General features: G+C 39.3%; 1 protein-coding gene across 1 annotated transcript in view; it reads left to right on the top strand.

Annotated features, from left to right (window-relative positions):
- Window positions 1–20,838, top strand: part of SLC26A4 (solute carrier family 26 member 4) — a 46,977-nt gene extending 26,139 nt beyond the window's left edge. Inside the window, exons 10-20 of the mRNA XM_068549914.1 lie at window positions 552–629; window positions 771–866; window positions 2,049–2,155; window positions 4,409–4,478; window positions 8,971–9,063; window positions 9,981–10,076; window positions 10,708–10,938; window positions 12,919–12,973; window positions 16,303–16,448; window positions 18,645–18,728; window positions 20,815–20,838. Coding sequence (XP_068406015.1) covers window positions 552–629; window positions 771–866; window positions 2,049–2,155; window positions 4,409–4,478; window positions 8,971–9,063; window positions 9,981–10,076; window positions 10,708–10,938; window positions 12,919–12,973; window positions 16,303–16,448; window positions 18,645–18,728; window positions 20,815–20,838 — 1,080 coding nt within the window. The remainder of the gene's footprint in view (window positions 1–551; window positions 630–770; window positions 867–2,048; window positions 2,156–4,408; window positions 4,479–8,970; window positions 9,064–9,980; window positions 10,077–10,707; window positions 10,939–12,918; window positions 12,974–16,302; window positions 16,449–18,644; window positions 18,729–20,814) is intronic.
- The last annotated feature ends 1,407 nt before the right edge of the window (window positions 20,839–22,245 follow it).

The following is a 22,245-nucleotide window of genomic DNA, read 5'->3' as shown; positions in this document are numbered from 1 at the left end:
GGGAGACATGGTCCCACCTCTCAGCAGGCTCGTGTGGCATTCTGAATCTGCAGAAAGACTGGTAAATTTATTTTCTCTGAGATTATCATGGCAACCACGTATACAAAGTGTTATCTGAATTGTTATCAGGTTGCTGACTCCATAATGCAGCAGAATCAGTTTTGTGCTATGAGAATTTATTTCCCAAGAACGTTACAAGGATCTGTTGTCCGGGAAGGGGGATGGGCCCTGTTTCCTCGAATGGCAAATGACTAGAAGTTTAGCCTCTTGAATTGACACCAAAAGTATAGGTCTGCAATGTATCCAAGTGCAATCCAGGCTTTACTCTAGCAGACTCAGGGTCCACAATTTCTTTAATTTCTCTGCCATAGCTACTAAATGTATGGTTTTAGCAAATAATTCTCACTTGTCTCAACAGTATTGAGCAGAAGGGGGGAAGTTGGGAAGTGTCACGTGTGCCCATGAACAGGCTCTTGCACGCATGTGTCCAGCAAGCACACGTCCAGAGGGGGCAGGACGGACCCTGGTTATGGGACACGTATGTCTTTCAGGTTGCCGGCATCATCTCGGCTGGGATTGTGATGATCGCCATCGTTGCCCTGGGGAAGTTTTTGGAACCCTTGCAGAAGGTATAACCCTGCTTCTCGCCACACCGATTACACACTTCCCCTTCACTGCTCTGCCACTGGAGAAATAACAGGGGATTTAGAAGTCATCACATGGAAAACCATTCCCCTGAATAACTCAGCCTTCCCTGTCTCTCTTGGCAGTCGGTCTTGGCAGCTGTTGTAATCGCCAACCTGAAGGGGATGTTTATGCAGGTGTGTGACATTCCTCGTCTGTGGAGGCAGAATAAGACTGATGCTGTAAGTCACTTACCATCCATTTTTCTCTGAAATAAGAGTTGCTTCTTATATGCTTCTTGCCATATTATTACATCCCCTTATCTCCTACGTCTTACTTGCATTTTGGGAACCAGAGCAGAAATTAGAATTTTGTGGATAAGCCAAAGCTGGGAAGTCTTCCACATGAGCTGTGATTTGTGAAGGTCCTGTATCTCTGGGAAGATCAATATCCGGCAAGAATCCCATATGAGCTCCTTCGTATGCCCTTGGCCTTCTAAAGCCAAAAAACAAACAACAATTTTTTTTAAAAACCCTCTAATTTAGAAAGACAAACAAAACAAAAACAAAGCAAAAACAAAATACGAAACCCCACGTTGATTATAATTTTGATTAAAGTAACCTTTACAAGTCTTCTGAGGGATTGTTAGGAAAAAAAAAAAAAAAAGAAGCTAAACCCTTCAGAGTTCTGCCCTAATTTAAACCAGAACAGATAAAAAGAATGGGAAAATTCCCTATATATCTATATGGAAAGATCTCCAAGACAAATTGTGAAGTAAAAAAGAGACCAGTGCAAAATGGAAGAGTGTGTATAACACACTAAAAGAAGGGAAAATAATATATGCTTTGTAGTCATATTTGCTTGTATTTGCCAAAAGAAATGCTGGAGAAAAGTGTGCACATGTGTGTACACACACACACACACACACACACACACACACACACAGAAATAAACGAGGACACAAGAAAGGAGAGTGGTTGGGAATGGATGGAGAAAGGAGAGAGTTGCAACCAAGATTTTTCACTGCACACTTTTTTTTCCGGTCGTGCCGTGAAGCATGCCAGATCTGAGTTCCCCGACCAGTGATCAAACCCGTGGCCCCTGCAATGGAAGTGCAGAGTCTTAACCACTGGACTGCCAGGAAGTCCCACTGCACACCTTTTTAATACTAATTTTATTTTGAACCATGTCAATATATTACCTATTAAAAAATTAAATTTAAGAATATTTAAATGGAACAGCTGGCCTTTACTGGAAAGGGCAATTTCCACTTCCACTTAAAATATGCAATGAAGTCAGAATATTTTACAAAGCTGTAATTTGTTCGTGGACAATTGATCTTATTATTTTTACAGGTAATTGCTCACCTGATGGTACCTGATTGATGAATTAACATAATTCCTTTCATTTCCATGTTTTCCTAGGTTATCTGGGTGTTTACGTGCGTAGCATCCATCATTCTGGGGCTGGACCTTGGTTTACTAGCTGGCCTTATATTTGGATTTCTGACTGTGGTCCTGAGAGTTCAATTGTGAGTAATATAAGATCCAGGTTATCTATAAACAGGACAACACACCCTGAGATTTCTTATATTTCTTTATTGTGATAAATACAATAAAAGCACTCCCTTTCATAATAGTTACTACATATTGAGTGCTTCTACAAATTAAGCGTATGGTGCTTTACACACATTATCATATTTAGTCTTCAAAAAAATCCTGTGAATAGGTTTTACTCTCCTCATTCTAGTAAGATAACTGAAGCTCAGAAAGGTTAAGAACCGTCCCCAAGATCAGCTCGTCAGTGGCAGAGACAGGATTTGAACCCAGATGTATCTCACCCCAAAATCTATGCACTTATTCACATGCTCTACTGCTATGCTCTCCTCCAAGTCATGGTAAGACTAAAAGATACATGATTCAGCAAAAGACTGAAGTTGCTGTGTCGTTTCTTTTTAAAATGAGATGATGTCTGAGAGGCACTGGGCCCAAGCCTTGGGCCCAGACAGCTGCTAAATATATTATAGCTCATTTTCTTTTGAAGCTAGTAACCCAGAAGTTATGTAACAACCCAGAACAGGAGACTTTAAAACAGTTGACTGTAGCCAAAATTCATTCAAATCTGCCAAATAAGGTATGTACCCAATAAGCCATACCAATTACGCGAAGTAGACATAATTAGGTCATCTGCAGAGTGAAAGCAGCAAAGACACAGTTCACAGTAATGGAAAACAATCTGTGAGGCAGCCTAAAGGTGTATGTTTTTTCATTTGTTTTGTTTCGACTTTTAAAAAAATTTTTTTATTAAAAAAAATCTTTTTTTTGGCCGCGAGGTTGGCAGGATCTTAGTTCCCCAACTGGGGATACACAGGCTCTCGGCAGTGAGACTGCAGAGTCCTAACCACTGGACCGCCAGGGCATTCCCTTCTTTTGACCCTTGAGAGGTCTTTGGTAGATGCCCTTCTGGGTCTATGGAATTGTCTGAACAGAGAGAAGAAGCGTGCTTCTCTCCTTCCTCAAAACTTCTGTTATCTTCCCAGACTTCTGGTCCATTTTTTGCCTGCGCTTGGGCCATGAAGGAATACGAAACCTGGGGAAACCTCAACACGGGTGTCTTCAACTTAGCATAAGTCCACCTTTCCCGTTCCACCAACCAGTTATCCTTCCCTCCCTTCTTCCCTCCCCTGGCATGTTGGAGACTACCCAAACGCTTGTGTTTACTGCCCCAGCCCCCTTAAATGGTTGCCCAAGGGCCCGAAAGAGTTCACAAGCGTCCAAAGTACCCAGTGTGCTACTGGGAAACACCTCAGAAACTCTCCTTGGAAGAGAGTTTTGTGCCCTGATGCCTCCGTGTTTACTTTTACTTGTGTGAGTGTGACTGGGGGAGAAGGGTTTTGCAGAGAAAGACTATACAGTTTCTAAGCTTTAAGTTAAAAATCGGCACTGCACAGCAAGCTGAGGAAAATCGGTGGCACCGTTTAGCTGCAGATTTGGTAACGAGGCTTTGAGCCAACAAAAAGCAGTATCCTCCACAGTATTTAATTTCCAGTAATTATAAGGCTGATCCAGAGAGCACATTGCTGAGTGTACCCTAAACAGACACTCTTTCTTCAGGAATTGTATTTAGCATATGTCCCTAGTCACACTTGAAGAATCATGGAATTTATGTGGTCGCATCAGAAACAGGAAATCAACAGTCTGGTGGATGGGAAGGACTTATGTCTGGTCCTCCCAGGCTCCTATTTCTATGAAATGAGACTAATTTGATCAGTGCAGACTCCCCATACTTCATCAGAAAGTTGCTATAACTCACAAGTAAGTTCTAGGCACCACGCCAGGCAATGAAGACCCATGGGTTAAAGATAGAGGCTGTGCTCCTCTTCCCTCCAGGGCCTTTTTGAACTTCTCTAAACAGTCGACTCACCAGTAAAAATGAGGATAATACTGCTGATCTTTCAGGGTTATGGTAGGGCTCAAATAAGATTTAACATGTGTGAAAGCTCTTTGCTTATCCTATAATATAAAGTCTTACACATATGAAAGTATGATGCTCATTACTTCTTGCACGCATCAGAAATGAGACACACTTCCTTCTTCTCCCCGAATCCTACACAAACACCGGCTGTTCCCTTCAGAGTTAGCTACCGGAAAATGTCATCTGCGATAAAGACAGAGTCCAAAAACACCCAAATTATGGGCTCTTTAGTATCTGTAATTTCTTCTAACTTTTTATCCCAAAATATGCCTGTTCCAAAAAATCCTGACCTTAATTTTTCTTCTTTCAGTCCCTCATGGAACAGCCTTGGAAGTATCCCTAGCACAGACATCTACAAAAGCACCAAGAATTATAAAAACGTAAGTGCCTTTGTGAGACATTGGCTGGACTTGGGTTTGCTAAGCTGGATTTTCAGGGGTTGCATATTTCTCCTTCAGTATGTTGGGGCTAAGGTAGCCAAAAAGGGAGGCTACTTCTGTTGGGAAAGTCCAGAAGTCCACTGGGGGGTGTCAGGAAACCGTTCGACCCAGTGTGCCCTCTGATAGCCTAGGCTTATGTGAATTTTGTCCATGCTAGTTAAAATGTCATTTTAATGTCAAATCATGGTACAGGGAATTTTTTAAAAAATAGGCAATTCAGTTATTTCCAGAAGTTGAACCAAAATTCTATTCCTCTGAGTGAAGGGTGTCAAAAGACACAAACTTCTAGTTATAAAATAAATAAGTCATGGGAATGTAATGTACAGTGTGAAGACCATAGTTAATAATACTGTATTGCATATTTGAAAGTTCCTAAGAGAGTAGATCTTAAAAGTTCTCATCACACAAAAAATTTTGTAACTATGTACGGTGACAGATGTTAACTAGACTTATTGTGGTGATCATTTTGCAATGTATACGAATATCAGGTTGTGCACCTGAAACTAATATGTCAATTATAACTAAAAAAAAAAAAAGACAGCGCCTCAGAGACGTCTAGGACAAAATAAAACATATGTTGTAACAACATTCCCAAAAGAGAAGGAGAGAAAAAAAAAAAAAACAGACAAAATATTGAATAAGTATCAAAACTTTCCCAAATTTGAGGAAAACCACAATGTACAAATCCAAAATGCCCACTGAACCCAATTAATGTACATACAAAAATCCACACCTAGAAACACTACAGTAACACTGCTGAAAGCCAAGATGTTAACAGCAATTTTTTAAGCAGCAAGAGGAAAAATATTTCTATTTCTCTGCTATGTTATCCTTATCCTCTATGACACTGTCTGAAATCCCTGTAAGATTTTCTTCATTCAATTCTAAGAAGAGACGTTCATGTTCTCTATCACAAAGAACCTTATTTGACATTTTTCTCTATCCTTGGAATTGGAAGAAATAATATATAATACAGAAAATAAAAAATGAAGAAAATAAACATTCCACGGATGGGCTTATGTTCCCTGCAAATAAGAGTGCTTAGTGACCACCAGAAGGAACAAACATGAAAAAGCAGAGAAAGAAAGAAAATTCAAGGGGGCGGTCCAAGATGGATTCTGGAACAGGAAGATTCTGAACTCACCTCCTCCTATGGACACACCAAATCTACAGCTACATAAGGAATAATTCTCTCTGAAAAAGAACTGATAACTAGCTGAACAGCTCCTCCACAACAAGGGATAAAAGGGCCACATCGAAACAAGTAGGAGAGGCAGGGATGCAGTCTCGCCAAAACCCACCCCTGGCTCCGCGTCCCACAATAGGGAGGAATGTCCTAAGTTTGGAGCTACTCCCTGAGGAGCAAGGGGTTTGTACCCCACATCCCTTGGGACCTGCACCAAAGCGTCGAGGCCCCCAAAATGTCTGGTTTTGGAAACCAATACGTCTTACATTCAGGGGCCCCGAGGGGACTGTGGGAATGTGAGATACTCCTTTGGAGGGGCTCACATGTGGGCTAACTCATCCTGGGACCCAGCATGAAGGCAGCAGTTTGAAAGTCCCTGGACTATATGTGAAGGAGATTCATTTGCTAATCTTAAAGCATCTGCCAGAGGGGCAAGGACCACTTGGGACTTGCTTCAGGGATGGAGGCACTGGCAAGTGCCATTTTTGCGCTCTCCCTGTACCTTGCTAGTGTAGGCGGGTGCACCCAGGCACAACCTCAATAAAGCCACAGGTCTGCTCTGCTCCCGGCACTCTTCTCTTGCGTCGCTAGAGCTGCAGCATGGCCCACCCTCAGCACTCTCCTGCAGCCATGCTAAAGCTGGTAGGTGAGCACAGTCCACACAAGGAACACCCCTTGGTTGCCTGGCCCTGGCGGCCCGAGGGCCTTGCATGCCTGGGCCCCACAGGACTGTAACGGTTGGAAAGATAGTTCTGTGCAGGCTACCACACCCAGGGTACTACAGAGATAGCAGACAAAACATACCCCAGTCCACCTGTGAAAAAGGCCCATTTATTTACCCCAGAGCTTTAACCTGAGTGACAGCCTTCAGGTTTGCCACACATATAGAGGCTACAGAAATGCTCTCAGGCAGTGTAGCCAGGGAGATGTCATTCTCACACCCTCCATTGGCCTTGCCACAGCTTGTGGTACCTCCCAGAAAGGAGTTCATCTGAAGCTCCGATTTTTGCAACCATCACCCAGGAGACACCTCCACGTCTCCTGAGGTCAGTAATTGTGGTTCCACAAGACTGTATATATTTTCATACTTTAAAAGCTGCTGCCTGAGGATCTGGCTTCCAATCAGCCTGAAACTAGATGCTGAATGAGATCCCTCCCCTTGGAACACTGACAGGTCTTGGCACACCGTCAACAACTGGGGCCTATCAAAAATAAACCAGGCTAGGGACTTCCCTGGTGGCGCAGTGGTTAAGAATGTGCTTGCCAATGCAGGGGACATGGGTTCGAGCCCTGGTCCGGGAAGATCCCAGATGCTGTGGAGCAACTAAGCCCGTGTGCCACAACTACTGAGCCCCTAAGCCACTACTACTGAGCCCACGTGCCGCAACTACTGAAGCCCATGCACCTAGAGCCCGTGCTTCGCAACAAGAGAAGCCACCGCAATGAGAACCCTGTGCACCACAATGAAGCTAGCCCCCACTTGCTGCAACTAGAGAAAGCCTGCACACAGCAACAAAGACCCAACGCAGCCAAAAAATAAATAAATAAATAAATAAAAATTTTAAAGAAAAAAAAAAACCAGGCTAATTAGACAAGCACAAAGGTTTGAGAGACACCCAAGAGCTAGGGCAAGGTTGAACAATAAGGTTCATCTCCTATATACGCCACTCCTTCAAGACTAGAAGTCTAGAATAGGTAGCCATTTTGCCTAACACATAGAAACAAACACAGAAAATCAAGCAAAATGAGGAAGAAACAGAGGAATATGTTCCAAATGAAAGTACAAGACAAAATTGCAGAAAGAGACTTTAATGAAACAGAGATAAGTAATATACCTGATAAAGTGTTCAAAGTAATGGTTATAAAGGTGCTCAATGAATTCTGGAGAAGAATGGATGACCACAGTGAGAACTTCAACAAAGAGAGAGAAAATATAATAAGAAAGTACCTAACAGAAGTCAAGAGCTGAAGAATACACTAACTGAACTGAAAAATACACTAGAGGGGTTCAACAGCAGACTACGTGAAGCAGAAGAATGGATCAGCAACCTAGAAGACAGGACACTGGAACTGACCCAAGCAGAACAGCAAAATGAAAAAAGAATTTTAAAAAGTGGGGATGGCTTAAGGGACCTATGGGACAACATCAAGCAGAATAACATTCACATTTAGGAGTCCCAGAAGGAAAAGAGAGAGACAGAAAGGGGCAGAGAAACTGTTTGAAGAAATAATGGCTGAAAATGTCCCTAACCTGGGGAAGGAAACATTCAGGTCCAGGAAATACAGAGAGTTCTAAATAAGATGAACCCAAAGAGATCTATATCAAGACATTATAAATAAAATGTCAAAAGTTAAAGTTAGAGAATCTTAAAGACAGCAAGAGAAAAATAACTTGTTACGTATAGAGGAACCCCCATAAGATTATCAGCTGATTTTTTAGCAGAAACTTTGCAGGCCAGAAGGAAGTTGCATAATATATTCAGAGTGCTGAAAGGACAAAACTTCCAACCAAGAAAACTCTACCTGGCAAGGTTGTCATTCAGAATTGAAGAAGAGATAAAGTGTTTTCCAGACAAGCAAAAGCTAAAGGAGTTAATCACCACTAAACTGGCTTTACAAAAATGTTAAAGGGATTTCTTTAAACTTAAAGTATAAAAATTCCATCCAAAAGCAGCAGAATACACGTTCTTCCCAAGTGCACATGAAACATTCTCCAGGATAGATAATATATTAGGCTAGGTCACAAAACAAGTCCAACCCATTTAAGAACAATGAAATCATATTAAACATCTTTTCTGACCACTATGATGTTAAACTAGAGATCAGTTACAAGAAGAAAACTGAAAAAAATGACAAATACATAGAGATTAAACAACATGCTATGAACAAACAATGGGTCAATGAAGAAATCAAAGGGGAAATAAAAAATTACCTTAAGACAAGTGAAAACGGAAATACAACATTCCAAAATCTATGGGATGCAGCAAAAGAAGTTCTAAGAGGGAAGTTCATAGCAATTCAGGCCTACCACAGGAAACAAGAAAAATCTCAAATAAACAATCTAACTTTACACCCAAAGGAACTAGAAAAAGAACAAACTCCTGTTAGAGGAAAGTTGAGGACTGCTGCCCAGCTTCTCTGAGCAATTGTCACTCCGCTCCTAGCTGAATAGCCAAAAACTTAACTGAGTATTTAAGGCATGAAATGATTTAACCTCAGAAAAAAAAATTCTTTTTTTAATGCTAGATTGAAGAACCTGAAGGAGTGAAGATTCTGAGATTTTCTAGTCCTATTTTTTACGGCAATGTTGATGGTTTAAAAAAATGTATCAAGTCCACAGTAAGTATTTTGTCCCTAGAAATCTAGTTTCTAACTTCCTTTGAGACTTCATTCACTCTACAGGTATTTAAGGGGCTCAAACGTGGGCATAAGGTCCTATACCCTGTTCCCTTTGTACAGGGCATTAAGAATTATAACATCCTTGCCCTCAAATAACTTTCAATCTATTTGGGAATAGGAACAAACAATAATAACACGTATGTTAAAATTCAGGTAGCAATAACTATGCTGGACAAAACCACTAGAGATGTCTCCAGGCAGACTTTGAGTAAGTTCCAAGTAAGTAGTATAGACAGTAAGTGTTAAGATTTCATGGAAGGGAGTGATCCGAATTAGGTGGACTGATCAGGCTTTGCGTGGCGGTTGGGCAGAAGGAAGGAGATTATGGCAGGTGTTTGGGAACTATATGAGCTGAGAGGAAAATGTGGGAATGTGTATTGGGCAGGGGGTGGGGGAGGGGGCAGTTGGAATAAAGGGTAAAAAGTATAAGTGGAATAGATAAGCAGGAAATTCTGGTCTTGAATTCCATGCTATGCTTCGAAGTTGGAGTTTGCCTCTAGATCAGTGTTTTCCTGAAGTTCCAAGGAATGTTCATAGACTTTGCAACAACAAGGGCTTTGTCGTGTCAAGCAAATTTGGAAAACACAGACTTAAAGCTAAAAAGGTTATTTTTTGCCGTTTTTTTTTTTTTTTATTGTCTTGGAGTCTTCAATATGCTACTGCCTTCCCTGAGTCTCTGGGTGGGTGGGTTAGGGTGGCCCGGTAGTGGAGACCTCCATCGGACCTCAGAATTTCTTTTCTGGCAGGATATATCAGCGAATAATACCACTTGAGAAATAGCCTTTCCAGATAAAAATTGCCATTAATGAGCATTAGGAACCAGACGTTTTAACTAACTTGACATTTTTTTTCCAAAGGTTGGATTTGATGCCATTAGAGTGTATAATAAGAGGTTGAAAGCACTGAGGAAAATACAGAAACTCATCAAAAAAGGGCAATTAAGAGCAACAAAGGTGAGGCAACGTCATTCTTTCCCCTCTGAAATTCTCTCGTTTCTCAGATGAAATAAAAGCAGTTAGACTGTCTACAATTAAATACACCCTCTTTGGTACCCAGATGTGTACAAGCAGATGACATATGTATGATGGAGAACAGCTGAGTTATTCTTTTAGGCAAGAGGGAAGGGGAGAGAATAAAATGAAATCAGCAGGGCTCCTTGGAAACAAAGGGTGAGATTTTTTTTTTTTTCCTATCATGAAATAAACCTTATTTTTACTGAAAGGAACAAATCAAGTGCTAATTCAATGCCAGAAAATTACTCACAACAGCAGGCAGTCGTAAGTTCATAAACTTTTAGAGCTACAGTAGTTACCTTTTATTCAAACTCTCTTGTCAATGTATCTCTTGGCTAAGTTCTACAATCTTCCAGAAATCAAACATTTCCTCTCTCCACTGCTCTTCCATTTTTCTTCCTAGAGAACATCAGAATTTGGGCTGAGGTAAACCTTATTCCCTAAGAGTTCATCCTCTTGATATTTTGCTTACCAAGAAGCAGTTTGTAGAACTTTTAAGTCATTTTAGATTAATTGTTGAAAGACATCCCAAATCATTAGTAATTGAGCTGGCAGTGTTTTCTTTGTTTAGAATGGCATTATAAGTGATGCTGGTTCATCGAATAATGCTTTTGAGCCTGATGAAGACATCGAAAATCCAGAAGAATTTGATATTCCAACCAAGGAAATAGAGATTCAAGTGGATTGGAACGCTGAGCTTCCAATCAAAGTGAATGTTCCTAAAGTGCCGATCCATAGCCTCGTGCTTGACTGTGGAGCTGTCTCTTTCCTGGATGTTGTTGGAGTGAGATCATTGCGTGTGGTAAGGTTCCGGTGTTTCGAATTACATATTTGGAGCTTTAGCAATAGTAAAATGATATGCGTTTCCTGGTCTTGCAAAAGGGTGATTGATTGCATAGGCTCTGTAATTTTTCTAGGGGAATGCTTTTGCAATAGAGTGTATTACTTTAAAGCACAGGCTGCAGAGCTGGACTGCCTGGGGTTGAATTCTGGCTCTACCACTTACTAGTGGTGTGACTTTGGGCAAGTTGCTTAATCTGTCTGTACCTCAATTTCTCCATCTGTAATGTGGGGATAATGATGGTACCTACTTCATAGAGTTGTGATGAGGATTAAATGAGAAAAGTGAAGAGTGTCTGGCACATAGTCACACATCAGCAAATATTAACATTTATTATGTTTTATTTTTCTGAGAATATATACGACATGGAATATGAAAAGAAAGAAAAATGGGCAAAATCTTGTGTTCAGTATTATGTTTTTATTTGTTATGCGAAGAGCAGCAGAATGAGAAACATGGTAGGACTGGAAAAGCCAGGGATTATCAAGGTTAGATCAGCAGGAAGCAGGTCAGGCATCTAGGAAGTCAAAGAGTTGAGGAGCATGCAGGACAGAAACATTCCTATCAGAAACCAGGTATGCAAGCTCAACTTCAGTGATTCTTCTAACACATAGATGTGCAGTGCCATACGTGTGCCAACCACTTGGCCAAGCACAAGAAACGAATTGTGAAATCGCCATAGTCCCTACCCTCATGGGACTACGCAGTCTAAGGGGCAAGGCAAATGTTAAGTAATCTTTTAAATAACAATTGCATTAAGTCCTCCAAAGCAGACTAACTGGATGTCAACTTGACTGGGAGTGTCAAGTTTAGGTGAAGCTTCAGGAAGGTAGGTATCAAGAGGATTGGGCAGAAAAGTAGGCAGGTTCAAGGGAGTAACAATCAGGTATAATAATATCAAACTACCCTCAACTGCGGTTTAGCTTAGCTGGGGCTTCTTGGTACCTCTGCAAGGGGAGGAAATGATTCCAGGGTGCAGGTACTAGGCAGGTCAGGTAGAAGAGTGATTGACAAGAGTGCGAGAATATGCTGATAGGTTCTATTCCAGGTCTCTTAGCAGACCTGGTTATTAGCTCATTTGAGAACACACTCTTGTTGTTCTTTGTGCATTTCACTCTAGGCATTGGCTCAGATCCACCGTAGATTGTGTTGACCAAAGGGTTTAATGAATTACTTTGAGGAAAAGTCAAGATATTTAATGCCAGAATATTTTCTGCACCTAACAAATAGTTGCTTTCAAATGCTATAATGACAATTGTGAAAACTCCAAACTTTATACTTGCATAGAGGTCTTGATCTTTTTTCCCCAGAAACTTCAAGTTCTGTTTTATTATTGTCCATAGGTCTTGTGTCTTGATTCCTTTAAACTTTTCATTCTGAGATAACTGTAGATCCCCATGAAGTTGTAAGAAATAATACAGAGAGATCCTCTGTATCCCTTACCGAGTTTCTTTGAGTGCTAACATCTTGCAAAACTATAGTACAAAATCACAATCAGAGTATTGACACTGCTACAGTCAAAATACAGAGGTCAGTTTTTACATTTGGCATCTGGTGGCCACAAATCCACACCCATATCGCTTCCACTCAAAGATATAAACTCATACTCTTCTTTCCAACCAGCAGAGGCTGCATTAGGAAGCCTCCTGTACTCCTTTCTTTCTCTCCTTCCACAAATATTTATGGAGCACTTCTGTGCTATCCAGTGCTGTTGAGCGCTGGATGTTGCCACCTCTTGAGATATGGTCTTTTCATCCTAAGCATCATCACTGTATGTTGAAAACCGCTATGGTTTTCCAATTTCCAATAATGAACTTTCTTCAAACTCCTGATTCACCACGAAAGTGTTGGAAGTTTCTCCCGAGCAAGTAATTGAATGCTACTGAATTATGGGCAGATAAAGTTACTCATTGTTACAAATTCTCCTTTTTAAATTTTTAGATTGTCAAAGAATTCCAAAGAATTGATGTAAATGTGTACTTTGCATCACTTCAAGGTAAATGCATATACGTACATATCTATCTATAAGACTTTCCCTTAAGCCCTTTCTCCTACCTTGGAATGTGAGTACATGATGTCCAAAGGCCTTTTTTTCAAAAACAATTTTTATTGTGGTAAAAGATGTATAACATAAAATTTGCCATTTTAGTCACATTCAAGTGTACAATTAATTCAGTGGCATTAAGTAATTCACCATGTTGTGCAATCATCACAACTATCTTTTCTTTCTTTCCTTTTTTTTTTTTTTTTTTTTTGGTCAGTATAAAATTTATTACTGAGATATTTTGCACTGCTTGCTTCTGTTCACATCTTTGGGATCCAGTGTGTATTTTACATTTCCTGCACATTTTTTGTTGTTGTTGCTGTTGTTCATTTTTGAGTTTTAAAAAAATTTCTTTTTTTAATTGAAGTTTAGTTAATTTACAAGATTATATTAGTTTCAGGTATATAGCATAGTGATTTAGCATTTTTGCAGATTATACTCCATTATAGGTTATTACAAGATAATGGCTATAATTCCCTGTGCTATACAGTATGTCCTTGTTGTTTATCTATTTTACACATAGTAGTTTGTATAAAATAGATTGATCTATTAATCTCATACCTCTAATTTGTCCCTCCTCCCTTCCCCCTCCCTTTTGGTAACCACAAGTTTGTTTTCTATATCTGTAGGTCTGTTTCTGTTTTGCATATACATTCATTTGCATTTTTTTAAGATTCCACATACAAGTGATATCATAAACCATTTGTCTTTCTCTGTCTGACTTATTTCACTAAACATAATATTCCCTAGGTCCATTCATGTTGCTGCAAGTGGCAGAATTTCATTCTTTTTTATGGCTGAGTTATATTTCATTTCATATATGCCACATCTTCTTTTTTTTTTTATTGGAGTATAGTTTCTTTACACTGATGTGTATGACACATCTTAATCTAATCATCAGTTGATGGGTACTTGGGTTTCTTCCATGCTATTGTAAATAAAATAGGACCTAATTAAACTTCAAAGCTTTTGCATAGCAAAGGAAACCATCAACAAAATGAAAAGACAACCTACCAAATTGGAGAAAAATATTTGCAAATGATGTGACTGACAAGGGGTTAATATCCAAAATATACAGACAGCTACAAATAACAAATGCTGGAGAGGCTGTGGAGAAAAGGGAACCCTCCTACACTGTTGGTGAGGATGTAAGTTGGTACAGCCACTATGGAAAACAGTATGGAGGTTCCTCAAAAAACTAGAGTTGCCATATGACCCAGCAATCCCACTCCTGGGCATATATCTGGACAAAACTATAATTCAAAAAGATACATGCACCCCTATGTTCATAGCAGCACCATTCACAATAGCCAAGACATGGAAACAACCTAAATGTCCATTTACAGATGAATGGATAAAGAAGATGACGTACATATATTCAATGAAATACTACTCAGCCATGAAAAAGAATGAAATAATGCCATTTGCAGCAACACGGATAGACTTACAGATTATCATACTAATTGAAGTAAGTCAGAAAGAGAAAGACAAATACCATATAATATCACTTATATGCAGAATCTAAAATATGACACAAATGAACCTATCTATAAAACGGAAACAGACTCACAGACATAGAGAGCAGACTTGAGGTTGCCAAGGGGGAGAGGGGGTGGGGGAGGGATGGATTGGGAGTTTGGGATTAGCAGATGCAAACTATTATATATTGAATGCCTAAACAACAAGATCTTACTATATAGCACAGGGAACTATATTCAATATTCTGTGATAAACCATAATGGAAAAGAATATAAAAAAAAATGTATATATATATATATATATATATATATATATATATATATATATATATATATATATATATATATGTATAACTGAATCACTTTACTGTACAGCAGAAATTAACACAACATTGTAAATCAACTGTACTTCAATAAAAAAAAGATTTGAAAAAAAAATACAGACAGCTCATACAACTCAATATCAAAAAACCAAACAACCCAATAAAAAAGTGGGCAGAAGACCTGAACAGACATTTTTCTAAAGAAGACATACAGATGGCTAACAGGCACATGAAAAGATGTTCAACATTGCTAATTATTAGAGAAATGCAAATCAAACAACAATGAGATACCACCTCACATCTGTCAGAATTTCTATCATTAAAAAGTCTACAATTAAAAATGTTGGTAAGGATGTGGAGAAAAGGGCCCCCTTGTACACTGTTCGTGGGAATGTAAATTGGTGCCGCCACTGTGGAAAACAGTATGCAGGTTTCTCAAAAAACTAAAAATAGAAGTACCATAGGATCCAACAATTCTACTCCTGGGTATATATCTGGAAAAAAAACGAAAACACTAATTCAAAAAGATACATGTGCCCCAGAGTTCATCACAGCTATCTATTTTCAAAAATTTCATTGCCACAAACAGAAACTCTACCCATTAAATAATCACTTTGAAGGCCTTTTTGAACCTAGAAAGATTACTTCCAATTTGTGCCACAGAGCTGGTGATGCATGGAAACCTATGTCCTGACAGCAGTGCAGGATCAGTGGAGAAAAACTGTCATGGGGAGAGCAGAGCTAGAGATGACTTAGACCCCTTAGAACTAGAGGAACTTCCAGGGTATGAGTCTGTGTCTGTCTATGTACAAGTGTGTGTAGGAAAATACTAGTGCTTAGGCTGAGTTCTCTAGAAGCAGAGCCTGAGTTAAGGATTCTTGCATAAGTGATTTATTGAGAGAGTACAGTAGAAAATTCATGAAGGAGTGAGGGGAACAGGATAAGGCAGGGGGAGAAGACAAAGACTTGGCTTCAGAATCTACTTAGTCTGACTTCACAGGGAACACACAACAAGAAAAGCACCAGGTGGTTACCCTTCCTTGAGGGGAAGGGGGCTGGCCGGCCCTTTTACCTCCGTATCAGTCAGTCCGTGGCTGCAGGCCACCCGAGGGAGAGGGTGTAACCTCCCAGGCCTTTTCAGGTGAGACAGCTCCCATTGGCCAAAGAAAGCTCTCCGGAGAAGGGCACAGCTGTGAACCATTAGCAGCCAGACTCATAGCAGCTGGAGGACGGGAAAAAGGGATGTGGCTGGGGAACACCACCATCTACCACAACCAGTTATGGTATCACCATTCCATGTGCTACTGGAAAAGAAACTCTGTCTAGAGCAGGATCACATTTTGGAAATGAGAAAAAAGAATTAAAAGGAGGAGGTATAAAAACTTAGCACTGAAAAAAAAAAAAACAACTTAGCAGTGGTTGATGTTATAAAAATAGCTTTTCCTAGAGACTAACTAAACATTCTCTCTTTCTTTTGAAGATCATGTGATAGAAAAGCTGGAGAAATGTGGTTTCTTTAATGATAACATCAGAAAGGACATATTCTTTTTGACTGTCCACGATGCTGTCCTCCATCTCCAGAACCAGGTGAAATCCCAAGAGGTTCAAGATTCCATTTTAGAAACGGTAAACAGTGAATCTTTCTACATATATATCTTTCCTAAACTACCATGATTTCTGTAAATGGCAAAAACTCCACAAATCTAGGTTTGAATCCCAGCCCGGTGGGATTTTAAGCCATCTACTTAACTTTTCAGAGCCTTAGTTTTCTCACTAGTAAAATGGGAGTAAAAACATTTACCTTGCTGGGTACATATGAAGACTAAATGTGAGAGTTTATAGGAAAACACCTGGTATTAGCTAGTACAATGTTAGTTCTACAATGTGTGGGTTTACTAATAAAAGTAGGCATTAGCCGTAGTTACTTTTTAGAATATAGGCACCGAATCTTGGATCTTCTGTGATTTGTGTATAAAATGCAATTTAGGGCTTCCCTGGTGGCGCAGTGGTTAAGAATCCGCCTGCCAATGCAGGGGACATGAGTTCAAGCCCTGGTCCGGGAAGATTCCACATGTCGCGGAGCAACTAAGCCTGTGCGGCACAACTACTGGGCCTGTGCTGTAAAACCCGCGAGCCACCACTACTGAGCCTGCATGCCACAACTACTGAAACCCGTGCGCCTAGAGCCCGTGCTCCACAACAAGAGAAGCCACTGCAATGAGAAGCCCGCGCACCGCAACAAAGAGTAGCCTCCGCTCGCCGCAACTAGAGAAAGCCCGTGTGCAGCAACAAAGACCCAATGCAGCCAAAAATAAATAAAAATTTTTTAAAATGCCATTTAAATTCTCAGCAGTCTGGAAACTCTTGATTATCAATATATATATATATATTTTGGCTGCACTGAATGGCTTGCGGGATCTTAGTTCCCTGACCCAGGGATCAAACCCGTGCCCCCTGCGGTGGAAGCGTGGAGTCCTAACCACTGGACCACCAGGGAATTCCCTAGCAATGTCTTTAAATAGGATCCGTTAGGTCGTAAGTGATTTTTGAAAAAGAAAAAAAAAAAAAAAGAAAGCCATGAGTCAGCCCAGAGTTTATTCCTCACAAAACAGGATAGACCCTGATTTTCCACAGGCCTCCTTATTTTGTCATTTCTCCTGTAAAACACCCAGGAGAGTTGAGCATTCTGATGTGGGTCATTGGGCTGGGCCTGGTACAAGAGCCTCATCTCTCATGGACTTTCTCACTGTGAATGTGGGAAACTAAAACAAATGCCTATAAAAATAACAACAATAATAATTATTCTGGTGACACAGACTACTGTATTTTAAATTGCTTTCCCTTTTTTTCTAAGAGTGGGATAAGCAGATTCTTACTGTAGATTGGAACTTAATATTTGAAGTGAAACTAATTTAGAAAACAATAATACATTATTCTTTTCACCTATTGTTAGTGGAAAGATTGTTCTGCTTAATGCTGCTAGAGAATATACTAGTCCTAAATACCAAGATGTGGATCTTAAATACAAAAAAAAAAAAAAGGCGCTACATGCAAGATGCTCAGCTTTGAAAACTCATAAACCTTTTTAAAAAAATATCTAAAAGTTCTCTAACCCACAGGTAACAACAAAGCAAGATCATATAACAAGAACTGGGTTATTTATTTGTGAGATTAAAAGTAGCTAAAAAAGCCCTCTGAAATGTCACTCTTGCCTTGATATACATTTAGAGTGGCTTTGGGAATACCCTTTATGCATAAGACAAAGTCCAGATTGTTACTGGTTTCCTCTGTGTGGAAGATTAAATTACATACTACAGCTAAAAAGCAGAACTTTCCTGAACAACTACTTGGTTCATAGATGTTGGTTTCCATCTCCAGTAACATTAATTCCCATCCAATTCAACTTGAGACTGTTTATGGCCATCACTCAGGAGCCCTTCACTGGGCATTCACTGCATGCTCAATGCTGTACTAAGTGTGCTTAGCTTGGCCATTGAAAGAAAACTACTATTGACTGCTGAATCATTTAGGCAGACAGGGTGACTTGTTAAGAGGCATACACTTCAGAGGTTGGGGAAGAAAGCTGCAAAGGAGCTTAGACAATGGAGAACTATACTAGTTCACACTTGAATGTGAAAAAAATGGCATAGGGAGAATTCTAAGTGGGAAATATAAAAGGACAAGAAAGTGGAAAAAGATGTTGAAGTATGTAGATTATAAATGAGAGGCACCAGCAAAGCTTCAAATCGTTTTCAGTGAAGTATCAGGTGGGTTAATGCTCTTACACCTCCAATAAATATTCTCCGTGTTCTCTTTGTCAAGATCACCCTCATCCAAGACTGTAAAGATCCTCTTGAATTAATGGAAGCAGAGCTGATTGAAGAAGAACTTGATGTCCAAGATGAGGTATGATCATTATGTTCGTTCAAAGAAAATAATTTGGATTAAATAGAATAATACTTGTAGTATTAAAACTGCTTGATGAAAACTATTCAGGGAAAAGAATTTTTTAAAAATACCAAGAGGATGGCTTCATAGAAAGGGGAAAATGGAAAACAAGGGTTCTCCCTTGAAGACATAGTACCTGGGGGGACCTTTTGTCCCAGGCATACAGGTGTGATCAGCAACTGGAAGCAGCCAACACATTGGTCCTGATTTTATACCTAAGCGTCCGCATACCTTCTTTTCCAGAGGCCCAAGGCCAGTGAGATAGGAGAAAGGTGAATGGAGGGAATTTTTAAACCAGGAGTTTCATAAGCTTCAGAAATAGAATGTGAGCAGTAGGAACCTCATGACTTTTCTTCATCTGACTGATGATGGCTTAAAAAAGAGACTGATTCTGTGTATTTCTGATGCCACTGGGGCATCAGACTATTCCTAGGAAACTTGACTGAAACTTACAGTATCTGATCGAACTTTGTGGCTCCATCACTCAGTAAAATGGGACCAAAAAAAGAAGATCAAAGAATTTTTAAGTTGAAAGATGTCTAGAAATCAGGTAGCCCCACATTCTCGGCCATGCAGAAATCTCTCCTACCCCATCCTTAAGGATGTTGTCTCAGCTTTTGTGTGAACATTTCTAGACGTTGCCAACTAGCAGCAAAGGGAGTTTGCTACATAGTTGAATTCTCCAAGTGTTAGCTGTGCTTACAAACTAGATTCACCCTTTCTCTAATAATCATCCATCCAGTGGACTGAGGTCCTTTTGGTTGCTTTCTCTGCACAGTCCTTAAATATTTGAGAGCAGCTTTCACATTTCCAACAGACTCTATCCTGGGTGAGACTCCTCCAGTTCCCTTTACTCTTCCTCATAGACATGAAATGTGTTAATCCTTCCCTGGTCAAGAAGGGGACATAAAACCCCAGATGGGGTCAACTCTGACCTACCTTGACTTCATCAAGATATTTACATTACCGTGACTTAAGAATGGGTTTATTTTCATAATAGCCACATCAAAATCTTTGCTGCTACTGAGCAGGGGTCAACTAAAGACTTGGGCATTTTCACATGAACTGTGGTCTAGCTGGGCTCTCCATTTATATTTATATAATTGATTTTGGCCCTAATGCAGAACTACACATTCTTCTGCTAGATTACAGCTTCCTGGTTCCAGTTTATTGACATTGTTTTGAATACTAAATCTATCATCCAGCATATTAACTATGTAACCCCACTGGGTGCCATATGCAAATCTGGATAAGCAGGACTTCTCTGCTGTATTCCAGGTCCTGATAAAAATGTTGAAAAGAATAACACTCAAACCCCAGTGATAAAATCAGGCAGTGAGGATGACAGGCAGAGAAGATTTTTGTGGAAGAAATACACTAAGTAGAGTGAAAATCAGGGGTTCCACATTTTAGCCCATCAGCTTGGTGAGGCCAGGAATTTCACTACTGAGCTGTGAAGTCCTTCCAGCTTTAGTAGTTTATGACTACAGATATAGGGCCAACTTAGTTGAGTGAAAACTCATATATCAAAACTGGAACTTAAGAAGTTGCCACACTATATAGAAGTATTTTTGATGCCACATAAAAACATCATTCAGGTAGGGTTCCTGTAGATAGGGAAACAGAGTGGTTTTCAGGGCCTGGGCTTAGAACCAACAGACTTGAGTGCTGGCCCTGATTCTGCAACTTACCAGCTGGGTAGCTTAGGGCAATTTACTTATCCTGTCTTCATTTTAGTTTCTTCATGTAAAATAGAAATAATAATACCTCACAGAGTTGTGACAATTAACGGGTACATGTACAGGAATGAAACAGTGCCTTGTACATAGTAAGTACTCAAGAAGTAGTAATTATTGTTTTTAAAATACATCCAATTAAAGTATGATGAAGTACAAAATTAAGTTTTTACCCTACTCTTAATGTGATGCTATACACCTAAGTAAATGTAAGCAACCAACACTACACAAACATATTTGCAAAAAAGATAAGGTAGACTTCAGGAGAACTCAGTTGCATCAACACCGTTTCCCCTTTGCCTCCACAGGCTATGCGAAGACTTGCATCCTGAAATTGGGCTCAGGAGGTTGCTCTAAGCAAGGACTGCAAGGCAAATTTTACCACCATGTAATTCTATGCAAATATTTTCTGCATTGACTATTTTCTTCAAACTTGAAACACTCATTCTTTTCCATTAGACTTTTTAAAATCTTTGATTTTTTTTTTTAACCTCTTAACCACTGAAAGAAAAGCACTAAGATTGTTTCTAGGCTTTATTTATAAAATGAGTAGCTTATTTCTAAAATGTGCAAAATGGTGAAGAAGAAAGTTTAACAATGTCCAGGATCGGAGGATATTATGCTGCTGTTCCCCACGACAGATCTGCCGACAGTGTTCATGTGGGTACATGTGTACCTCTGTGCAGCTGGGGCAAGTGTCACCCAACAGCCTCTGTGGGCAGGCAGGTGAGGCAGGAATGATTATCCTATAGAAAAATCTATTTCTGACTGACCTTGATACCCATGAGCTAAACTGATCACAGTGAGTAAAAGTTGAAATATAATTATTAATGTACTTACCAATAAATGCCTTTAAAAACCCCCTTTGGTAAATGCATCAAGAAAAGGTTTTAAAAATGCAAATTTGGTTAGTACTTAGTAATGTAGTATTACTATATGTGACCAGATATGTAACCAGAATTCAGAATAAAGGAAATGGTTCACTTAAAAGCCATAGAATTGGGCTGATACATTTTAGAAACACTGACTCAGAGAAGTGAAGTGATAAGATTACTGTGGTTTATAGAAATCACTTTTTGATATAATAATCAAGGATCACAAATAAGATCTAGTAAAACATATGACACTATCTCTAGTTGAAAAATGCAGTTTTAATTTATCTTAGTTTATAGAAATGGTCATTGTGTAGAGTATATTTAAGTATGGTCTATTTAAAATCTAACATAAAATTTGTGTTATTTTGAACAAAAATCAATTTTGATATGTTTATAAGACCGTGGTGATTAAAACAAGTTTATGTTTTTCTTTAAAAATTTAGCATTATGTGAAGTGATCTTTAACTGAATTCTAAACACCTTCCAAAAAACATCTAGAAAGTGAACTGCTTATATATATATGTATATATACACATGTATATATATCTACATATATATACTGATTGAGACAAAACATTCTAAATGAACTCAATATCAAAGGAAAAAAGTTGGTTTGGAATGCACACATTGAAAGTATATGTTTTTAAAAATCCATATGTTAAGCCCCAAAATATTTTTTACTTAAGCTTTTCTGAGTGCCAACAATTTTCTAGGCATTGTATATAATATTTAGGCTTTGGTCCTGTGGACTAGTCCCATGTATTTCATGCTGGAGTGAATGAAGTTTTACTTCTAGAGAAAAATACTCGGGTCCTCAAATGAGGCAATGTCTTAAGTTGACAGAGAATGATATTGTGCCTTTGG

This window comes from Eschrichtius robustus, chromosome 8 (assembly GCF_028021215.1).
Source record: "Eschrichtius robustus isolate mEscRob2 chromosome 8, mEscRob2.pri, whole genome shotgun sequence".
Classification (NCBI taxonomy): Eukaryota; Metazoa; Chordata; class Mammalia; order Artiodactyla; family Eschrichtiidae; genus Eschrichtius; species Eschrichtius robustus.
Note: the sequence above shows the minus strand (reverse complement) of the source record. Positions and strands in the feature narration are given on the sequence as shown.